Genomic DNA, 15,212 nt, shown 5'->3' on the forward strand with positions numbered 1-15,212 from the left:
TGGTCACCCCGGAGCACACGGCTAATGGTGGATGCCACATGTTTACTATCTATTGGTTTCATCTATTTAATTAACAGTTAAACATGAAGTACAGGCACTTTGACCCAAAACAACGCTGAGTCAACTAATTAAAACACTCAACCCGCACGTCATTCTAATAAAAACTTTACTTTATGCTCTTAAATACTGTGATGCCAGTGACAACTGATGCAATAATGAAAACAATATACTGCACAACCTATCAGCTAATAATACAACTGTAAACTATGACCTTAACAAGAGTGTTCTGTTTATTCACCGTCTACCTTCTGTAAGTAAAAGTATCCAACATCTGAGGACAGAAACAGCAGTGCTTGAGTCCAGCTCTGTACTAAAAATAAAAGCATTACAAAAGCGAGAGGCTCTCTGCTGCCCTTAAAGCTGACGTCAGCGAGATTGGAGCAAATATGATCAAAAAAGGTTATTTCTATAAAACGCTATATCGTCACAGTAGAACATGAAACAGGTAACCTGAAAAAATTCATGTTCCTCTGTATCCTCCGGTGTCCTCCGGTGCTCCTAACGGCATCTGCAAGATTTCACAGACCGGAGGAAAACAAGCAGTCAGAGCTGATCTGAGGTCTACTGTCCAGTTGTCTATGAGAGCCGGCTGTCAATCACTCTGAACTCCGACCAAATGGTCAAACTAGGCAGCGCTGATCAAATATGAATCAATATTCTGTTACGTTAATGTCTATTTCTCTCCTCAGATGTTCTCCGAATCATCTTTTAGTGCACGGTTTTGCTGTAAAATGAGAACGTTTGTGCCGCCATAGTGAAATCTGGTGAAGGAACGCCAAGTTCCGGTCACATGACCGGAGCACAGCCAATATGAAGTCTAGTTTTCTCTCAGAACACTTGAATTACAATATGCTGAAAGGTTATTATGTCATTTTTGCCCTACTGAAGCTTTAAGTGGGTAGTTCAGTTTGACTTTCTGATGTATTACATCGGAAGATTATTTGTCAAATTTCTACTTTACAAATAAAAACAAACACACAAAAAGTTATACAACTGCAGGAAAGTAAACAAATATGATCTTGGATGATTGATTGGAGATATTGATGACAGAAACATCACACACAGTTTATTTAGAAGTACATAGAATACACTTTGCTAATTCACACAAATGTTCTTATACAATATTTTTCTGCCTCTCAAATTACATGCATATATGCATACTCCCAGAACTTTTCTGGGAGTATGCATATACGAGTCATGATGCTCAACTTTATATTCTCTCACCATAATTACAACAGACAATTCCACGTGCATGCTCTCTTGGACTCCTAGTCATCACAAGGAATAATAATAATGTATAATAAAAAATACATGGGACCAAAGTAAGAGGCAGAAATAAAAAGTTTTTGGCAGTTACATGCTGAAAACTGACAAATCTAAATCCATTGACATTTCTAGCCAGAACAATCTGCCCTGTAATTCTAAAAGAGTTTTTTTTGTTTTTTGTCTTCAGACCACAGAAACCCTTGATTGATGTCCACAGTCTTTGTGGGTACAGTACTCTTGGAAATCTACTGTTGAGAGATTGTACCAACCCCCCCATTGTTATCGCACTGATTCAGTCCATAGGAGGCCTAGTAATGACTAAATGGTGCAGTCTCCTTCAACTCATGGTACCCCTGGTGGTTTGGCTCTGTGAAGAGATAGAGAGGGCGGTTAGGTCTAGGAAGTACCACAGTTCTATCTCTTCTACATTAGCCAGTGCTTTTCAAAGACTCTTTTAGAAATATAGGCAGTTCAGTCTGGCTTCATAAAGAAAGCAGAAGCAATACAGTTATATACAATAGAGAGAAAAGAAAATACTAAACAATGTTATTTGAATTGATTTGTATTTGTTGCAAATGTTTCTCAAACTGCCTCCTCAGGTTTGACCCTATTCTGTATTCAGTGTCTGTTCAGTGAGAACTGCTTATGCTACCTTTTATTTAAAACACGTGCTATTCATTTTCAGAGCCTGTATCTGGGAGTCTGGAGGTCACTTAATAATTTTCTGTACATCCCAAATGATGTAGACAAAAATAGCCACTAGCAGAATGCGTTTGAGTGTGTAGATAAGTGTTACGGTACCGAGACTCATATTCTCCTCCACCAGAGGCCTCTTCTCGCTGCAGTTCACCACTCGTCCCTGCGCCGCTCCCAGAATAGTCATGATATCCACTAGGTTGAGCTTCCCCTCTTCCTTGGCCTCCTCCACCTCCTCCGCCAGCTCCATTGCAGCCTCTTCACGCTCTTCTATCTCCTCTTGGGTCAGCATGGCGTTCAATCCCTGCCCTGCGGTGGCGTTGCCCACCTGTGGCGGTGCCAGCGAGCACAGTGCCCTCACTTTCCCATAGGACATCAGGTGAGCTACGTTGGCACGCAGGAAGAGCAGGAGGACGTTGAGGTCGTTCAATGGGCAGCCTAGTCTACGGCGGTTGATGAGGTCAAGGGCTGGGAGGAGCTCGTAGACGGAGAAGAAGGTGGTGTCCCAAACGAAAAGCCGAATCAGGCTGAAGAGGACAATGGGAGCCAACAGGACGTAGATGGCGCCGTTGGCCACGCTTATCACCTGAAAAACCAACTGGCCAATCATTTTACACTGAACCAGTTCAGGAACCCAGTTCTGGTCACGCAGCATGCCCGTGCGCACAAAGCAGCTGAACTCGTCCTGCAGGAAGGCAGACAGGTGGAAGTAGGCCAGGTAGAGACAGGAAGCCGTCATGAAGGTCAGGAGGAGGAAGCCCCGCAAGAAAAGCATGCTAACAAGGAAATAGGAGTTTTGTTTGCACTTCATGTATCTCTCCAGTAGAGGGTACTCAAAGTACCGCTTCTTCTTGGCCCTGCAATTGAACAAGGAAAAGAAACTCAGCACCATGTTCTCCTTCATGTTTATACAGACTCACACATTCCACGCTGGGAGTGGCCCAACCAAACCACGATCTTCTACTTTAGGCTACGAGGAACTGCCCACAAGATCACTTCTGTAACCTTCTGTAAGCAGATCCTCTTCATTTGCTTTGACTATGGGAGTCAAGTTTAATTTAACAGAGGTTTTGGGGTAAATCAAAGCTCATAAGATCAGCTTACTGAAAGCATTGGATATGAAAAGCATTTTGTTTGAATGAGACATAAAGAGCAATGAATATTCGTGCTACAAGCCAACAGTCGCTGGTCTCTTACCTTTGCAGTTCAGCCTGAAATGTGAGGGGGTTCTTAGTGTTCTGGCGCATATCCAGAATGTTCTGAGCCATTCGGATTGAGCGGTTGTACGACTTGTCCAGTTCCTCGATTATGAAAAGCAGGTCTGAGCCCAGTGAGGGCACGACGAGCTGGCGCCAGATCAGAGCCGGCAGGTACATCAACACTGCCATGGCCAGAAGAGAGTAAGGGAACATCTGGATGGACAATGAGAGAAAAAAGGTGAGGGAGAGAGGCAAAATAAACACTGGCTTCAAAACACAGTATTACAAATGAACAACCACAAGTCCTGGTTTAGAACTGCTTTCCTGTTTGCATTGGGTCTGAATACTACGCAAAGGGTTTTAGCAACACAAAATGTACTCTGCTTCTTATGAAAGGGGTCCAACTGACATCTTCAACTGAAGTTTTGCAAGTTTAACTTCATGAGCCACTCTATGTGGGAATAACAAGCTTGATCAGAATCTCTCAACTTACTTTGTGTACCCAGAGCGAGCGCTCCTCGAAGTTCCCATCGCTGTCGAACTCGTGATGCATGAGAGAGTCCCAGCAGTACGTGTCGACGTAGCTTGCCTGCTTGATGGTGAAATTGCTGGGAGGGAAACAGCTGATCTGAGGCCCTGCAGAATAAACAAATGTTGACTTGACACATTATCTGCTAATATGGAAAATTACTTTCTGCAATCTCTAAGCACTTGATATCTACACACACACACACACACATAGTACTGGAGTTCCACCACCAGACACGTGAGCGTCTGCATGCCCTTTTTCTTTTCAGTGGTACAGAATTTCTCTGGAGAAATCATATGTTTCCAAATGGCAACCTGGCATTTAAAACCCTGGGTGACTCCGTTCCAAATGTGGCCTCCTCCACCTTATATTTAGTTCACCTTGATATAACCACATGTAGCCCGACCACTTGAATCCATGCTCCGCACCCATCTGTCATTTCCCAGAGGGTGCTCCACCCTTAAGCAGAGAGCTTGGGAGGGAACACACCAAGGGTGTGCCCCCACCTAATTCAGACCTTTAGAACACAAACATGGGGCTTTCTTTTTTTACAACACCACATCTGTCCAGCTTTCTGTAAGTAGAAATATACCACCACTAAACTACTGTCAGGATGTGATGTCTCCTGCCTGGTTTCAGGGTCCAATTATACGACAGTGTGTGTTATTAATCAGCCAAATTTTAACATATTGATGGTGACAGATAAAATATAATTTTGGCAGCTGGGGTTATGATGGAGGATATTCAATTTAAATGTGACCTTAAATATTTACAGAAAGAAGAGTATTTGTATTTCTAGACTGACACAGAACAAACTAAACATGTATTGTTGGTTAGTGTCCCATATGGTTGCCCATATAACATGTATAGTATTCCACATACTGCAGGTGAAAGCAATATGCATATGCAAGTATATGGTACAGCAACACCAGCCATAGCATTCTTCAAATTTCACCTACACATATTGAATAATGGAAATTGGCCAAAATATATCTAATAAAATGAACGTTTGATTTGAGATTTAGAAGTATTTATTGGTCAATCATGCTCTCTATATTTATATTGTGTTTTGTGCCTATTTGTAAGGACGTATTGAAAACAGATGGTCAAACTAGTGAGCAGAACAGCGGTTGGTTCATCACCATCCAGTATTGGCAGCCACATAATGAAATAGTGTTAAAGTATATCATTTCTAAAGAGGTTTTGTAAAGCTGTCTGTCACATTATTTGTCCTACAAGTTTCACAAACAATCATGATGGATCCATTCATGTAATTTGCTTCCAATTGTGCAAACATGTTTGCATTAAACAAATCCGTTAGTGAATGGTGTGATGCTTTCAGGGCCTCCCAAGACTACAATCTTATATTTTGCTGATGGAAGCTGCATTCATTGGTACTTGCTGAGGTTTAAGTCATGGTGAGTGCTGTAGATATAATACAATCTGACGCCACTGTATGTTCTCATGCAGCTTACTGTGGGAATCTATTTTTTCCACTTTGCTTGTGAGTGTATGATGTGTGGGCGCATGCATTGTGAACTCTAAATGAAAAAAAACGACAGCACGTGCCTTCTCATGAAAATCTTGTAAAATATTCTTCCCGCTCAACTCCCCAGCCCTGTGAGCCATTTGGCAAAGCGAGGGAACCTACATTTCTGCCACCGCTCCTATCTCCTACTCCCACTCCCCAATTAACATTGGCAGATCATCCCCAAATTTGTGCTTTGTACAAGCATTCTTGGCTGAGAGTCCAGGTGCAAGTAAACCAGACTCCAGACAGCAGTGCAATCAAGCACTGTTGTGAAACTGACAACCCAGCAGATAGGCAGCCAAGATCCGTGTTCTACGACCCCCCCCCCCCCCATCCCCGTAGTTAATCAACATATCCTCTCATTTGACTCGAAGCTGCCACAGAAGAACTTCGCCTTGTAATTACAGCGTGCCAGCGTTAGTGAACGCTGCTCTCAATCATCCCCATGGCAATTAGCATCAGGAGCATCAGGCTGATTGCAGACCAGCTCTGGAGAGATGACGCTTAGTTCAAAGTCACGGGAGTCAGCTTCCTCAGCAACAGACTTGTGCTGTAGACTTGCCACATATACTTTGCTTTGTCAGCTGCGCTTTTTGTGTTCTTTAAATGACCATGGGCAGACATGGTTGTGGGCATGTGTCGTGAAAAAAAACACCACTTTTCTTTTTCAAAACGTGTTTTTTCCTCTTTCCTCTAAAACACTTAAAGCAGAACAGTCAATAAACTGATTAATGGATTTCATTTTGTGTTGTCACATCATTACTGTGGTATCTATTATGCAGGTCTTAAAAGGGAAACAGTATTTTTCAACCCATGTTTTTGGTTTCTAACGGGGACAACAATTCTTTGAAATTGGTCCAGTATTGATGGAGAGCGCTGCAGCTGCAAAACGGGCCGTTTTTCCCTCCAGGAAATTCCTCACCGCCAGTATACGTCCGCAGTGTACAAGTCAGCATGTCTTCATTTTATGATAGGTTGTTGTTTAAGTGTTTTTTTCTCCCTCTTGCTTTACAGCACCCTATTTCTGTTCAGGAAAGTGCTGTGTAATTATAGCTCTCCTTGTTATTGCTTTTAGTTTTCCTCAAGTAGGAATGGTACAGGATGAGGAGATGTATCTGAGTGCAAAGAAAGTGTAAAAGCCTGCTGGGAAAGAGACGTGCTCACATGGTTCAAAACTTTTAACTCAGCTCTGAAATAATAACACATCTGGGTCACTTCTTCAATACATGATAAATTAGATTTCTGTCTAAATCCTTGTGTTAACGGTGAATTAAATGACACAGGAATTATAAGTAGCTTTATATTAGTATGCATGATATTCCTCCTTATCACAAGTTCAACTAAATGCTGTTTAGCAAGTAAGTAATTTAAGGAGAAACAGTACATGATTTCTTTACAGAGGACAGCACCAAACAGCGTAACTGAAACACAGAAAATGTCCTGACATAGTATTAAAAAAGGAAAGAGACAGAGAGCAGCTCACCCAGGGAGATCTCGCGGGCAAAGGCCATGGACACCAGCATCAGCGGAAGGCCCACAGACACAAACTTGATGACCTTGTCCAGAGGAAGCTCCAGCTCCAGGTGGCTGATCCGGTTTATCCCGGGGCTGGCCTGCAGCAGGGCATCAGATAGCATGGCCTTGGCCGCCGCCTGGGCGATGGACATTTTGATCTCCTACCCAGTGATAACAAAAAAGGGTTATTTTTTGACACAGCCAAGTAGCAAAAGGAGATATCGTGTGCTCTCAGTGCTGTAAGTACAAATCAGACTCATGACCTTCGTCACATGCTACTGCTTGCCTTTCTCTACCTTATCGTCTCGGTCGTTCTTCACCTTCTGTAAATAAATCTACACTAATAAAAGAAAACCTCTAGAGAAGATTACTTTTCCAAATTGGGGGAAATTCAATCAAAAATGCAATTAATATACATCACAATTAACATATGATGGAGCCAACTCACCTTAAGTCTTCCAGCTTTCTATGGTGATACGATTAGAACATGTGTTTGCAGAGCCAAAGAGTTCCTCTAAAAGCCTGCACGGTGCTGGAAAGCTTCTTAAGTTGACAGGGAGGGCCTCTGTAAATGAGAGGTTGGATCTGGGCTGGACCAGGCCGAGCCGGGTCTGGCTCTAATTACAGAGTGGACATCTGGGAGCATGTAGGCGCCCAGATGGCACTGACTGCAGCAGACCTCCAGTACTCAACATTGGGCAATGCAGTCGTGTGTGTGTGTGTGTGTGTGTGTGTTTCTCTGGTCTATCCACGCTGTGAAGCACGGTGGCTTTGGCCCACTTCAAACAAGTGAACCATTGCCAGTGGCTTTTTCAGCCTCTGTCATTCTGAGACTATTTTTACTGCACTTCAGCCTCGGAGCGACTGCAAGCTGAGCTACTGTACCGTACAACAGGGATGGTCATGTTTCTGCCTAGTGTACGTGTTTGAGAGAAAAACTAACCGTGTGTAAATATTGTATTTGAATAAATGGATCTGACAGGACCTCTGTGGATGGGAAGAACTTTATTGTGGTGTATCTGAATCTGACAACATGCAGAATACAAATGAAACAAACAACATTGGGCCATTGCATGGGATCTGTATTATATGTTTCCGTATTATATTGTGTGCTGTAAATGAAGAAGAGCCACAGTATGCAATCAGATTTGTCAAGTGCAGTTCATTGTTACAGATGGTGTGTTGAATTGCATCTCTACAAACAGAATTGTTTTCACCAGAAAAAGAACAGCATTGGTTATTTGTTGAAATGCTTAAAGGGATAGTTTGCGTGTTTTGAGGTGGGGTGGTATGAGCTACTTATCCATAGTAGGTGTATCACTTAATGACGCTTGGCGTGCCCCGGCATCGAGAAACAGACAGGAGCAGCGGCACCGAAGCAAAGCAATACAGTGCTGTGGACGGGAACGGCAGAAAAACTTATTTTAGCCACCTGAAGAAAGGCTCACCTAAAAAAAATCTATATCCTTTTAAGTGTACGCTATATATTGAATATTTTCACCTCTCAGACAGCTCTTTCCTTCTCCTGTCTGACGGGGAACTGAACTGAAAATGAAACGTGTCTATGATCTCTCCAAAGCTGACAGGATCAGATGACAAAAACAGTATATACACGTTACATTTTCAGTTTGGTTCGCTGTCATAAATATCCTAAATATAACGTACATATACATGGATTTGTTTTGCTTTGCTCCGGTGTCGGTACTCCTGTCTGTTTCCCAAGCTGCTGGCGACGCCGACCGTCAAGTTTGTTTTAAAGTAATAACTTTTCTTAATTCTACCAATCCCTAAACCTTCAGGTAGGGCACATAGTTGTAGTCACTGATGAGAGCGGTTAGATCAATACAGTAGAGTTGCGGTCCGTAAAACCAAAACAATGACCTGAAAGATGCTAAAATGCTCAGTAAAGATGAGTCAGGTTATCTTGTCACTATGAATGACCCCTTTCATATACAAGTAGTCATTTCATCCTTTTTTCATAAAGAAAGGATATTGATTATTGCAACTTTAATCAGCTTTAAATGTCATTCAAGGTTGAGGAGTTTTTTTTGTATTACAGAACAGTAAGGGGCTGGGCCATGTTGTTTCTGGCTACTAGTGAGGAGATGAAATACGATTCTCCAGTAAGACCAGTTTGAGGGGCAAAGTCACAAAAGGATTGCACGGCTTAAACCTGTGCAAATAAGACAAAAAGCAATTCTCAAAGCACCCGCAAAGGGTGAAATGCACCCATGATAGCACTGCCAAGCAAATAATGCTCCTGTGCTATTTGCACATATTTCACTAACAAAGACCACGGCATTAGTGCAGTACAATAGTAGTTGTATTTGGAATGGCTGGAGGATGCGGGAACCATTGGGTAAGAGTCGAGTTCGTCGGGATGATGGAGGGGTCGATGGGAGGGATGAAAAGGGGGGCGGTTACCGGGAGACCAACGGGAGCCGAAGGTTGGTCGTAAGGGTCGAGTTCGGTGGGATGATTGGGTGAGGGTCACGTTAGCTTAGGATGTTAGGGGTTCGCCAGAGAGGGATGAAAAGGGAAGGGGGATGAACGGGAGCTGAAGGTTGGTCGGGGTTATATACGGTGGGATGGTGGGGGTCGAGGAGAGGGTTGAAAAGGGGTCGATCATGTGGGGATGAACGAGGCCTAACGGGGTCGTGGTGTGGCTGAAGCATCTGGAGCATCTGGAACCCGGGGGTTAAGACTCAGAGTGGGGTCGCGCCTCGATGGGCTTTATGCTTCATCATCCTCCCCAGGTAAAAATCCAGTACTTTCTTGTTGTGAGGCCAACCGCTGAGCCACCATGATGCCCTGCTGAGAGAGGAGAGAGGAGAAGAGTGGGGTTGGGGCAGACAAACGGGAGAGAAGAGGGTTAGAATCACCTGAATGTAAATAATATGTCCTCATTAATGATGTATTATTCCACCTACCCACACCTTGAAGGCCTATCCAACACTTGCCCGATGCACAGACTCGACCCGACTCTGTCTCCTACAAAGTTTCGTTCCCACACAACTAAACTGCATTTTCAATAACGTTTCGAGAGAAACATATATTTTTTTCCGCAGTATTTAAACTCGTATTTAATGTTGTGAAGTGAAACAAAACAATAACGCAACAAAACTACCTGGTTATGTTTAAACACCATGGTTACGCTTAAAATGAGTATGTTTATTATGTCATTTATGTAACAGATGTAAATTAAATTAGTCATCATTGACTTTTGGTTTCACACGAGACACGACAGTGGTCTCCCGTGTGTTTGTTTGGAGCTTTTGAGCATTGCTTCTTCATGATAATGTCAATACTGATCATCTCATCACATGTTGCCTACCCCCTATAATATGTTATTTTGAAGCCCAACATGCAAAGCCACTGCATTTCAAATTCCTCCTACTGGAAAATGTGGCTGAAGGAGGAGAAAGCATAGCAGAGGTGTAGACAATAACAGATATTTAATAAGTGTTGCTGCAATTTAATAATGACCTTTTGAAGGGGGCGTGTAAAACAATGCAAGGATGCAATTATACACTCTGAGGGAGCAGAAGTTGAAACCCTGTGGTGCTGAGCTCTGTCGGGTTCTTTTATGGTAGGTGGGAGAACATTTGGGCAGGCCTCTTCCAGCAAGTTAAATCACAGGCTAGAGCTGTAACCAGTGGGTGGGAGACTCCACACGTGACAGGAAAATGGAAGTTAAACCAATATTTAGATGACTAACTCTGTAATCTGGAAATGAAGCAGGGCCTCAGAGGGTTGGGAAGTGTCACACACACAAGCTTTGCTCTATTGTGATCCTGGCTTAGATCTGTGGAGCTGAGAACAATGCTCATGTTCATCATCTACTGTTTTGTTCTTTCTGTTTAGTGCTTAGGGATTTATGGCCCTGGATGTGTTTGTTCAGCCTAAATATATGCAGAACTTTAATATCACAAAGTCAAAAATCAGTACCTTTACATGTTTTAATTATTAAAATTGGTCTATTGAAACACAATAGATTATGACAACCAAGTGTACAAATGAATAGAAATATTCCCTATTGTCTGTCACTTGCTCTGGAAGATCCATTTAAAAAAAAAAAAAAAAAGCAATCGAGAAACGAATATTAATGAGCAACATACTTCACAATGAACAATCAGAACATTCAATATAACGTGTTTTTTTTCATTTTCTGTCTTCACATTAGAAACCAGCGACTCCATTTGTGTTTTAGTACAAAACAGAGAGCTAAAATTGTTTCACAGTTTCTTCAAAATCCTTCACATAAAATTGAAAGAGACGTTACTTCTGACTTTTCTTTCTCTCTCTTCTCGTTCCCCTCAAAATTGTCTTCTTTGTATCCTTGAAAAAGTTTGTCAGTAAAAGACGGCGGCTCTGTCAGTCGGGGGATTCCAAAGTCTTTGACCGTCTCTGTGTGATCTCCCTCCATGTTGAGATGTGGGTGAGACAGTTTCTAGTGACTGTCAGTGCTCGCCATGCTCTTATTTTGTGACAGAATCACCCAAGGTCACAAAAATACACAAGCGATTTTCTAAGCCTGACTTGATGGCTGAAGTCAAGTATGTGCATGGCCCACCAGCTGATACAATAGCCTTATTCCTACAGTATATGTAGAAGCAACTGGCATGTTGTTCACTGAGATTCCCTCCGAGGCCACACACACACAAAAGAATAAATATGAAAACCTTAAACACCAGAATGCAAACATATGAAAAATCCGATATACATACTATATGTGCAGTCAGTACTGGTTTACTACCATTTTTTTGTTTTTATTTTTGCTCATGGGAGGAGAAACAAAATGATTGTTTAAAAAGTCATGCTCTAAAAGGTTTTGCCGCCGCGGCAATGAGTCCAGGGGTTTTTGCTCGTGAGGAAGAAACGCACCGAATGAGAGTGTTGTTCGACCTGAGAACCTATGAGTCATTTAAAAGGTGTGAATGACGTCCTAGCAGTGGAAGCCGACACATACAGTCACTTCTGCAGATATTTGGACAGCATAACAACTTTTTTTTTTTTGTTAATCTCTCTCTCTTTCCTTTAGCTCTTCACTCTTATTTTAGGAAGCAAAATGACACATTAACTGCACAGTTAAAGGTATATTATGCAGGAATTATCTAAAAAAAAAACAATGTCATACAAAAATAATCCTTCTCAATCATCACCATGACCCCACCAGCAGTGGGTCAGCCCTGCCTGGATTTCATCTCCTTCTTATGTTGCTTTACTCTTCTGGGCGTCTGCAAACAGCCAATAACAGCATGCAGGGTGTGCAGCCTGTTCAGGTCGTCAAATACCAACGCCTTGCGACGCCAATCGGTTTCTGATACCGAGGCACAAGCATGATACTGTACATCCATGGGCACAAATCCCCCTTTAGCTCTGTCACAGACAAAGAGGCCATGTTTGATGGATGGGAGTGTGTTTTTTTGTGCATGTGCTCCAGTGTTCCCCCTCCTGCTCCTCCGTCTCTCCTCTGCTGTGTGCAAAGCGCTGCTATCGGTGCGACGTTTGACCGAGAGCAGCGCCGAGCCCCACACACCGAAGCAGAGAGGACAGGATGGAGCTGCCCTTTGGCTGCATTCACCTTCCGGCAGGGATGTGTGGAGTTGTGAGTTGTGTTTATTTGTGCTTTAGAACGTAACCGCCGTGAAGACAATCAGAAGATAACGTTTGATTTCTCTGATTCACTGCTTTGTTCTCACTAACTCCGCTCCCTCTCTTCATTCACTCCATCGCTGCTCTCTCTCTCTCATATAATGTATGATACATATTATACCGTTAACGTGTAGACTGTCAGTTGAAAATTGAGAATACTTTCAGCCAGTAAAAATTAAAAAAGCTGCAGATCTTTTTGCTCATTTTTTGGTGCCAAAATATTTTAAGTTTTTCACATACAGTCGGGGTTTTTTTTGTGTGTGTTTTTTATGCATGTGCAACTACTCAAGACTCCTCCTTCTACTGTTCCTTTTTTTTCAGTTCACTGTAACCTGAATTTAAAACAGCCTCTAAATGTCACGGCTCTCAGAGAGCACCGAGCCTCTTTAACTGTTACCGTAAGCTGTTCAAAATGTCTCAATTTAAAACTGGCAGTAATCTTTTCGACCTTTTAGTTCCTGTGCCATTACTGTCCATAAATAACAGGAGCTATAGAGTAAAAAAAAAAAAAATTGCTACTATCCAAATATTTCAAGAGCTCAACTGCATGAGAACGTACAATAGTAAAATGAAACAACACATATTCATCATTAAACTCATATCCGTCCTCTGTAATCATAATCATGATGGCCATTGAGTCTGACTAGTCTCCTCGGTGGCTCTGCATAAGAGTCTGGAGAAAAAACCTAACATGTCCTCAAGAGTCACTTAGCATTAGAGCCGTCCTAGGTGGGTTTGAATGAGGCCGTATTAAGGGGACAACTGAGGTCAAAGTTCATAAAGTCTTTCCCTCTAGTCGACTACTCTAGCTCCTCTCTGTGCTCCATGCGCAGATCTCTCCTCGCTCCTCCTCCGCTGGACATTAGCCTCCCCCTGTCGTTTTCCTCCTCTCCGTCCTCCTCCTCTTCTTCCTCCTCCATTCCTTCCTCCTCTTCCTCCTCCTCCTCTTCCTCTTCGTCCTCCTCCTCGGTGCCGTCCATGGAGTCGTCGGCGCCCAGCATGGCTTGCTGCATGGCCAGGGTGGCTGAGTCTGAGGACAGCGACTGGAGGCTGTCCATACTCAGCGGGTCTGAGGGGGAGGCAGGGAGACAGAGAGGGGTGAGGAGTTAGAAACACAGTTAACACACCAAACATCCATTCCTCTCCATTCAAGTAAGGTGGCCCAGGGCGCTCATCTTAATTACTTAAATACAAGTGACAGAAACACATTTGATCGCACTATAAGTTGATTTGGACGATGGTTTTATTGATATTATTTCATATCAGAATATGTAAATTAATGTATTTGGCAGTACTTGCACCGAATTAACAATTTACCTATTCATTGTGTACAGTTTATTATTGCCTAGAAGCAGAGCTTAAGTATCCAAACACCCTCTGCCTGAATGAAAAGCTCATATTACTGTTGGTTCAGTTGAAATGACGACAGTGAAGTTTGGTTTTGAGAGAGGTTTGCTTCTCCACACTGCTAGAGCTGCAGTACAGAGATAGCAGATACAAAATTACACCCAATGAAATCTATAACCTGAAATTGGCCATTGATGACTGAAAACTATTTCTTTATCTAACTATTCTCTAGAGAGTTAGACCCCTCACACTTTCAAACACATACTCAGATCTAATTTAAGATTCCTGTCGGACAAATGCTGAATTTTCCCCCAATAATGTTATACTCTTTGTTCTTGACTGTTGCCTTCACATCGTCTTACATAAATAAAATAGAGAGTCAATAGTGACATCTAGTGGGAACATTTCAAACACACATTGAAAACTTGAAGGTGTGTTTGTCTTTTTTTTTTTTTTCTTGGTAAATGTTAGTGTCGTCATACTGTCTGAGTTGTTTCCTGATCTGTGCGACTGCAGAACTCCAGCCACGATGGAGTCGGGCCAGAAGCGCTGTGTGGGACGGTGCTGGGACTTCATCTTCTTGGCTTTAGGAGCCGGGTCTGGGTTACTGGCATCCAACATGGGCTGGAGGATACGCCGACGGGCGTTGATGAACCTGCGAGAACGAGAAAAAGGACAAGTGATGTACAGGAGGGGATACACATTCTCATTTTCAGGGAAGTGAAAACCGATATAGGTTATCATCAATCATAATTTGTGGATGACGTATTTTGGAATATGACACCAGGGGAAATCTGGGTAAGAGTGAAGGCACAGCAAGTTCAACTTTAAGGATGAACACAGAGAGAGAGGTCCAGAAGAGAGTAAAAGCTTCAATGAAGGTCAATCCAAAATGATTCATGTTGTTTCTGCTTTCCTTATATACAGTCCATTTAGAAGTCATGTGACTTATACATCACTACAGATACCAATTATACAAGTTACAACCAACTTCAACATATTTTCAACTACAAAATCTTCTTTAACAAATACCATCTTTCATCTCAACCCATCAATAGATAAAATTAAATTTAAAAGAAGAGTAACAATGCATGACAATAAGGAAAGGCACAATTTGGTCTGAGGTGTACTTGAAGTATAAGACCAGGAGATGGCACCACAGCTCCAGCAATGTGCTGAGGAGCTCCAGTATATTCAAGTTCATTATTACAGCATCTTACCAGTTGTTCACTTGCAAAAGCGTTAGATTTGTTTGTCCTGCGATCTGCCTTTTCTCGTCTTCTGTTGGGTACGGGTGCTGACAGAAGGAAGAAACAGCATCTCAGTTTTCAAGCACTTTTTCTTTAATTAACAGCATGTACGTGCCGATCCCTCAGTGATTCTGACGTCTCATGTGAAAACACTGAAATGTTCT

The 15,212-nt window shown here is 42.5% G+C and overlaps 1 protein-coding gene across 1 annotated transcript in view; it reads right to left on the bottom strand.

Moving 5' to 3' along the window:
• Positions 1–1,104: 1,104 nt before the first annotated feature.
• pknox2 (pbx/knotted 1 homeobox 2) overlaps positions 1,105–15,212 on the bottom strand; it is a 103,069-nt gene continuing 88,961 nt past the window's right edge. Inside the window, exons 10-17 of the mRNA XM_074610522.1 lie at positions 15,019–15,095; positions 14,281–14,453; positions 13,253–13,520; positions 9,568–9,610; positions 6,765–6,957; positions 3,715–3,857; positions 3,220–3,434; positions 1,105–2,879 (exon numbers count right to left, since the gene is read on the bottom strand). Of these exons, the coding sequence (XP_074466623.1) occupies positions 2,036–2,879; positions 3,220–3,434; positions 3,715–3,857; positions 6,765–6,957; positions 9,568–9,610; positions 13,253–13,520; positions 14,281–14,453; positions 15,019–15,095 (1,956 nt within the window). The 3' untranslated portion in view covers positions 1,105–2,035. The remainder of the gene's footprint in view (positions 2,880–3,219; positions 3,435–3,714; positions 3,858–6,764; positions 6,958–9,567; positions 9,611–13,252; positions 13,521–14,280; positions 14,454–15,018; positions 15,096–15,212) is intronic.

Source organism: Sebastes fasciatus, chromosome 16 (genome assembly GCF_043250625.1).
Source record: "Sebastes fasciatus isolate fSebFas1 chromosome 16, fSebFas1.pri, whole genome shotgun sequence".
Classification (NCBI taxonomy): domain Eukaryota; kingdom Metazoa; phylum Chordata; class Actinopteri; order Perciformes; family Sebastidae; genus Sebastes; species Sebastes fasciatus.